Source organism: Otolemur garnettii, unplaced genomic scaffold (assembly GCF_000181295.1).
Source record: "Otolemur garnettii isolate 467f Iridium unplaced genomic scaffold, OtoGar3 scaffold00022, whole genome shotgun sequence".
Classification (NCBI taxonomy): Eukaryota; Metazoa; Chordata; class Mammalia; order Primates; family Galagidae; genus Otolemur; species Otolemur garnettii.
The window spans coordinates 18,235,030-18,242,009 of NW_003852417.1; the positions used below are offsets into that span (position 1 = coordinate 18,235,030).

The 6,980-nt window shown below is 53.9% G+C and overlaps 2 protein-coding genes across 2 annotated transcripts in view; one reads left to right on the top strand and one right to left on the bottom strand.

Moving 5' to 3' along the window:
- Nucleotides 1-4,627, top strand: part of TRIM54 (tripartite motif containing 54) — a 22,640-nt gene extending 18,013 nt beyond the window's left edge. Inside the window, exons 4-9 of the mRNA XM_003787555.2 lie at nt 2,413-2,508; nt 3,313-3,546; nt 3,807-3,829; nt 3,937-4,061; nt 4,199-4,300; nt 4,617-4,627. Of these exons, the coding sequence (XP_003787603.2) occupies nt 2,413-2,508; nt 3,313-3,546; nt 3,807-3,829; nt 3,937-4,061; nt 4,199-4,300; nt 4,617-4,627 (591 nt within the window). The remainder of the gene's footprint in view (nt 1-2,412; nt 2,509-3,312; nt 3,547-3,806; nt 3,830-3,936; nt 4,062-4,198; nt 4,301-4,616) is intronic.
- A 561-nt stretch (nt 4,628-5,188) lies between these two features.
- UCN (urocortin) lies at nt 5,189-5,821 on the bottom strand. The gene has a single exon (XM_003787473.2). It carries the CDS (start codon nt 5,690-5,692, stop codon nt 5,309-5,311), a length of 384 nt encoding a protein of 127 aa, XP_003787521.1. The 5' UTR covers nt 5,693-5,821; the 3' UTR covers nt 5,189-5,308.
- Nucleotides 5,822-6,980: the final 1,159 nt, after the last annotated feature.

Here is a 6,980-nt window from a genome sequence, read left to right on the forward strand (position 1 = left end):
GGCTAAGGCGCCAGCCACATACACCTAAGGTGGCGGGTTCGAATCCAGCCCGGACCCACCAAACAACAATAATGGCTGCAACCAAAAAATAGCCGGGTTGTGGCGGGCGCCTGTGGTCCCAGCTACTTGGGAGGCAGAGGCAGGAGACTTGCTTGAGCCCAGGAGTTGGAGGTTGCTGTGAGCAGTGTAGCCATAGCACTCTACCCAGGGGGACAGCTTGAGGCTCTGTCTCAAAAAAAAAAGCACATTTCCCAGAGGACCAGTGCTGCCAATATCGCTGAGGTAGAAAGACCATAGCATGCCTCCATGCTCCTAAACCCCTAAAAAGTGAGGAACCTACATCAAAGACACCGAAGACCCCAGATTAAAGTGGAATCCCAAGAAAGCAGTAAATTGCACCACCTGGCTTTGACAGAAGCAAGTGCACATTCTGCCTGAGGAAAATATTTTCAATTACGCCTTCAGGTTTTTCTGAGATACAAATCAACAAAATATTAAGATTCTCACAATCGAAGATTCACAAAGATGGCCAGGCATAGTGGCTCATGCATGTAAACCCAGCACTCTGGGAGACTCAGGTGGATTGCTTGAGCTCAGTTGTTTGAAACCAGCCTGAGGAAGAATGAGACCTCATGGCTACTAAAAATAGAAAAATCAGCCCAAGGTTGTGACAGGTGCCTACAGTCCCAGCTACTTTGGAGGCCGAGGCAGGAGGATCACTTGAACTCAGGAGTTTGAGGTTGCTGTGAGCTAGGCTGATGCCATGTCACTCTAACCTGGGCAACAAAGTGAGAATCTGTCAGGAAAGGGAAGGGAAGGAAAGAAGGGGAAAGGAAATTGAAAGGGGAAAGGGAAAAGGAAAGGAAAGGAAAGAAGGAAGGAAGGAAGAAAAGAAAGATACATAATTAAAGGCACTCCTTGGGTGAAGTCAGCAGAAGCAAAAATTACAAGGAATTCAGATATTGGAATTAAAAATAGAAAATCATTATAAGTTGAATGCTTTAAAAAAAAAAAGATGGAGGCCAGGCATAGTGGTTCATGGTTGTAAGTCTAGCACTTTGGGAGGCTGTAGTAGGAGAATCACTTAGATCACTTGAGACAAGGAGTTTGAGACCAGCCTGGACAACAAAGGATGACCCATTTCTACAAAAAATTTAAAATTGTCCAGGTATGGTGGTGCAGGCCTATAGTCTCTGTTGCTTAGAGGCTGAGGCAGGAGGGTTGCTTGAGCTCTCTGGAGTCTGAGGTTAAGGTGAGCTATGATCATGCCACCTCAGCCTAGTAACAGAGTAAAACCCTGTCTCTTAAAAAAAAAAAAAGATGGAATAAAAAACTAAGGAATTACAGAATATCAAAAACAACCACGCTTGGGGTAGTGCCTGTGGCTCAAAGGAGTAGGGCGCTGGCCCTTACCAGAGGTGGTGGTTTCAGACCTGGCCTGGGCCAAAAACTGCAAAAAAAAAAAAAATGCAGATTTAACAAAGAACCAAATGGAGCTTTTAGAAATGAAACTATAAATATTAAAACAAAATATTCAATGGTATGCTGTCTCTAAAATCCAAAAATGGGCTCGACGCCTGTGGCTCAAGCGGCTAAGGCGCCAGCCACATACACCTAAGGTGGCAGGTTCGAATCCCCAGCCTGAACCCGCCAAACAACAATGACGGCTGCAACCAAAAAATAGCCGGGTGTTGTGGCGGGCGCCTGTGGTCCCAGCTACTTGGGAGGCAGAGGCAGGAGACTCGCTTGAGCCCAGGAGTTGGAGGTTGCTGTGAGCGTGATGCCATGGCACTCTACCCAGGGGGATAGCTTGAGGCTCCGTCTCAAAAAAAAAAAATAATAAAATAAAAAAATAAAATCCAAAAATGAAAAAGAAAAAAAATTAAGAATCATTTAATAGATGTGTGAAATGATGTGTTTCTCTGAAGAGAGAATTAGTGAATAGAACAAGAGAACTGAAAAAAACAAACCCACACAGAATGCATGACTGGGAGATGAGAAGGTCTAACGTAAGTCTAAATAGATTCCCAGAATGAGAGGATAAGGAGGACGGAGAAAAGGCAATATTATGAGAATGGATAATCACTAAGAGTTTTTCAGAATTGATAGAAGACATGAATCCACAGGTAAAACATTTGGCCCAGTGCCTAGCATTTAGGGGATGTTTGGAGACTGTCTATTCCTTCTCCATTTGGTAGTGGAGGATTTCTTCTCTCCATCTCCTTCTAGAAGCCACAGAACACGTTTCTATACCTTTGGGATTGTTCTAAGCTTTCCAGATCTCTGAAGATGCTCTGGTGGCAAGTGGGATAAAGGGGGGTGTCCTCTCCTAGCTCATCCAGTGGCTGGGGTGAGGGGTGCAGCTCTAGGCCAGGTTCTCCAGCTCTAAGCGCTGACCTGTGTGTGTGGCAGAGTGAACTCAGCGATGGCATCGCGATGCTAGTGGCAGGCAATGACCGTGTGCAAGCAGTGATCACACAGATGGAGGAGGTGTGCCAGACAATTGAGGTGAGCTTGGGCTAGGAGAGAGGGAGGAACAAAAGACTACCTGGCTTGGGGACCCAGGCTTCCTAGAGACAACTCCTCTCTGCCCTCTGGCCAAACTGGTCAGAAAGTTTCTGGGCTCTGGGGAGTGGTGGGATGTGCTTAGCCAAGTTGGTGGGTTTGCATCCCAGCTCTGCTACTCCCTAGCTCTGTGACTTTGGCCCAGTTATTTAACTTCTCTGTGCTTTGGCTTTGTTTGTTTTTAACTACATAAAATAGTGGTGGTAATAATATAGTGGCTACCCAAGGTCTTTTTGAAAATTAAATGGAATAATGCAAGTAAAAACCAGGACCAGAGATACAGACAGCACTCAATGATGTTACCTTAAAATACTATATTGTTGGCTTGGGCACCTGTGGCTCAGGTGGCTGAGGCACCAGCCACATACACCTAAGGTGGTTCAAATCCAGCCTGGGCCACCAAACAACAATGACGACTGCAACCAAAAAAAATAGCCAGGCGTTGTGGCGGGTGCCTGTGGTCTCAGCTACTTGGGAGGCAGAGGCGGAAGACTGCTTGAGCCCAGGAGTTGGAAGTTGCTGTGAGCTGTGATGCCACAGCACTCTACCCAGGGGGACAGCTTGAGGCTGTCTCAGAAAAAAAATACCATATTGTTCTTATTATGGAAAAGATCTAGGCTGGACTCTGGCTCTGTCACTAACTCACAGTGTAACCATGGATAGGTCACTTTCCTCCTGGTCAAGAGCCAGATGCGGGTCTGGTGGTCTCAGCTGTGCCCTCTCTCATCCTTGCTCTGGGTATTTCAGGACAACAGCCGGAGGCAGAAGCAGTTGCTAAACCAGAGGTTCGAGTCCCTGTGCGCTGTGCTGGAGGAGCGCAAGGGCGAGCTGCTGCAAGCGCTGGCCCGGGAGCAGGAGGAGAAGCTGCAGCGCGTGCGCGGCCTCATCCGGCAGTACGGGGACCACCTGGAGGCCTCCTCTAAGTTGGTGGAGAGCGCCATACAGTCCATGGAGGAGCCGCAGATGGCTCTGTACCTCCAGGTGGGCCCTGGGGGAGGGCAGCGGCCCCGCAGAGTGCTTGGAGCTGGGGCCTTGGCTCCTGGAAACTCACGTTCACATCTTGCCTCTTGCACCTACTTGCCCCCACTACCTCCGGCATGTCACCCCCTCTGTTCGTTTTCTCCTTAACGATTGGGATGTGCATCCCCACCTACCCCGCAGGGCCGCTGTGAGAATCAGAAATGGGACCTTGCCAGGGGTTGGCCCGGTGCTTACTCTTACCCTCCTTTTCTTCCCTGCAGCAGGCCAAGGAGCTGATCAATAAGTGAGTAGGCAGTGCGGGACGGGAAAGGAAGGGGCTGAGCAGCCCCGCAGCTCGGGGAGGGATTGGGGGTCGGGGCGTTGCCAGCAGACTCGCTGTGGCCACCGCAGGGTCGGGGCAATGTCGAAGGTGGAGCTGGCAGGACGGCCGGAGCCAGGCTATGAGAGCATGGACCAGTTCACCGTGAGCGTGGAGCACGTGGCCGAGATGCTGAGGACCATCGACTTCCAGCCGGGTGAGGGGGAGCGGGAGGGAGGGAAGGAGGGGGACGGGCGCTGGGACTGGGCGTTCAGAGCTTGGGTGTTGAGGTGAGGCGGTGTGGCTGCCGGAAAGGCAAGAATTCCACCAAAACGCGGCTTTCCTTCGGCCCAGGCGCTTCCGGGGAGGAAGAGGATGAGGAGGCGTCTTTGGACCGGGACGAGGGCAGCGCAGGGCCGGAGGAAGAGCGGCTGGAGGGGCCGGAAGGTGAGAGTGGCCTGAGGGGCTTGGGGCAGGGCCTGGCTGGCATTCTTCGTCCCCTCCTCTGGCCATTGCCTCCTCTGTGGCACCAGGGATTTTGTGGAGCCCTGCTCCTTTTAAGTGCCCTCAAGCCCCACAACCACAAAGGGGCTCCCCTTAGGGCGCAAAAGTATACGTGCACATCCCCACCAGCCTTTTCTCTAGGACTTTGGGAGACCAAGTTGGGTCGGCAAGTAGAGGAGACGCCCACCTGGCAACGGGGAGGGCGGGGCTGGGGCTGCCTTGTTAACTTTGCAGCACCGGACCACTGAGCTTTCTTTCCCGGACACAGGCCTGCACTGACCCGACCACCGTTCAAGAGCCTGAGCGGCTGGGGCCTGCCTCCAGGGTGGTGGGGGTTCTGCGCTGAGACCACCGCGCCACCCAGCTCGGCGCTCCTCCTCCCCTCAGGGAGGGCTCAATAAAGGACCGGCGCGTTCCAAACCCGTATTTCCTTAGCTGCCCACTCAGCCTCGGCTTGGGAGGCGACCCTGCAACCGTCCCGCATTTCCTCGAACCTGAGACCATTGAGGGGGCAGCGGAAGTGAAGTTAACTGGTATTGGGCGCCTTCTTGTTGCCAGGGGCTGACTCATGAGCCTAGCGCCCAGGGTCGAGGGTGGTGCGGCGGTGCCGGGACATCTGAGTTCCTGAGGATTTGGGAGCGATGGGGCCCGCTGGAACAGGCTGAAACGCCGTCCTCCTCGACTCCCCGCCACTACCCCGCCGCCCTGAACATCTTGGTCCCTCCCACTGGCCTGGCAGGCCCCGACTTTCCCAAAGGTTCCCACCCTGTCGCGCCCCCACAACAGAAGCCAAAGGCTCTTCAGCACTTTTATTTAAAAAAAAAAAAAAAAAAAGCCAGGTAGTGTGCTGAGGGTGTCCCTGGGCCGCTGTGCCCGGTACTGGGTCAGTTCCGGTAGGTCATGTCCCAGCCCTAGGGTTGGGGAAGGGGTCAAAGTTTTCATGACCCCAAACCGGGTTGATCACTTGCCCACCGAGTCGAATATGATGCGGTTCTGTTCGGCGCGCTCCTTCTGGCTCTGCGTCCGCGACAGCTCCAGGAGGGTCCGCAGTAAGTGGAAGGTGAGGTCGATGGACAGCGGAGGGTTATCCCGTCGTGGCCGCTCACCTGCAGTCGCATATCTCCACCAGCTGGGCCCGCCACGGCGTGGGAAGCGCTCGGCTAGCAGCAAGAGGAGCGCTCGTGCCCCGCCGCCCTGGGTCCGCAACACGGGGCTCCATCGCAGACTCGGGTCCTGGACCCCGGCCGCCGCTAACACCTCTGGGCTTCGCTGGCTGCTCCCGGGGCGCAGCTGTGCCAGAAGCAGCAGCGCCGCCAGCAGTGCCGCGCGTCCCGCCTGCCCCATGGTGCCGCCGGCCCTGGACACAGGGGCAGCGCGGGGTGAGGAGCGCCTGGGGCAGCCATAGGGGGCGCACTCCCTTCCCGCGCACGCCCTGCGCCCCCCCGGGCTCCTCCGGCAGCCGCCCGATGACTGCAGCCGGTCCTCCAGCCCCAGCCACGCTCCGGTCCTGTTCCAACCCTTTCACCCACCCTCCCTCCCGGCAGGTCGCAGTGTGAGCTACTCGGAGCCCTAGCAGAGGGAATCTGAGCGGACACTCTGAACCACTCACAGGTTGTCGGAGAGCGCCTGTACAGTGCAAGACGGAGCTCCAGTCTCTGTCCCTCAGAAAGGGCTGAGTGGGGAACACGGGGTCGGCCCCGGGACTGCCGCCAGCCTTATATAGTGCCAGGACAGCTCCGACTGACGTCAGCGAAGTACATGCAATGATTGTAGAAGCCTCGGAGGAGCACACCTCCGGACACTAGACTTCTCGTCCCTGGGGCTAGTGCTGAGAGCAGCAAGAGAGCAAGATGCCAGCTAGGGCATAAAGATTACTCTGGGAGACACATCGTCCTCTGCCCCGCTTAGAACAACTATTAGTGAGAGCCTCTTCCCCAGATCGCACCAATCCTGGGTCGTTTATTCTATGGCACACGTAAGGGAAGCGGGATCATGGGGCTGTCCATGGTGCTGACCCTGTTCTCTGCTTCTAGGAGGGACCTCTGGCGTTGGGAGAACCCAACGCTGCTCAGATCCATTCCCTGGCCCCAACTATATATTAGTTCTGCAAACTGAGGCCCTCAGGCTTGCAAAACTAGCACTCAGTCAACACTGTGAGATGGACTAAGAGGTGTCAGACTTAGTCCAGGTGTCTATGGTCTGACACAGCCGAAGTTTCCTAGGATTCTTGATCCTTTTCCAGCTCTTCGGTCTATTCTAGAGCTGACTGAGGCACCATATAAGAGTCTTTGGCGTACAGGTGCTTTAAAGATCATAAAAGGCTGGTCCTTCTGCTCCTGAGTTTGCCCAAAGTGATAGTTCAGCAAAGTTCAGCTTTTCTCTTGAGAATCACAGCAGCAGCATTACCATGCCTATGACTTTCAGGTTAGGATTACTGGGCAGGAAGTAAGGAAACTTGGGCTTGGGTTTTCACTCTACCACTAACTCCAGGTATGGACAGGTCACCTCCCTTCAATGGACCTCTGTGTCCTCATTTGGAAAAGACTGGGCTTGATGGACTCTGGGCTTCTTTCCAGCTCTAGAAATGTTGACTCTCCACTAGTTTTCTATTTAAAAACTTACTCATTTCCTC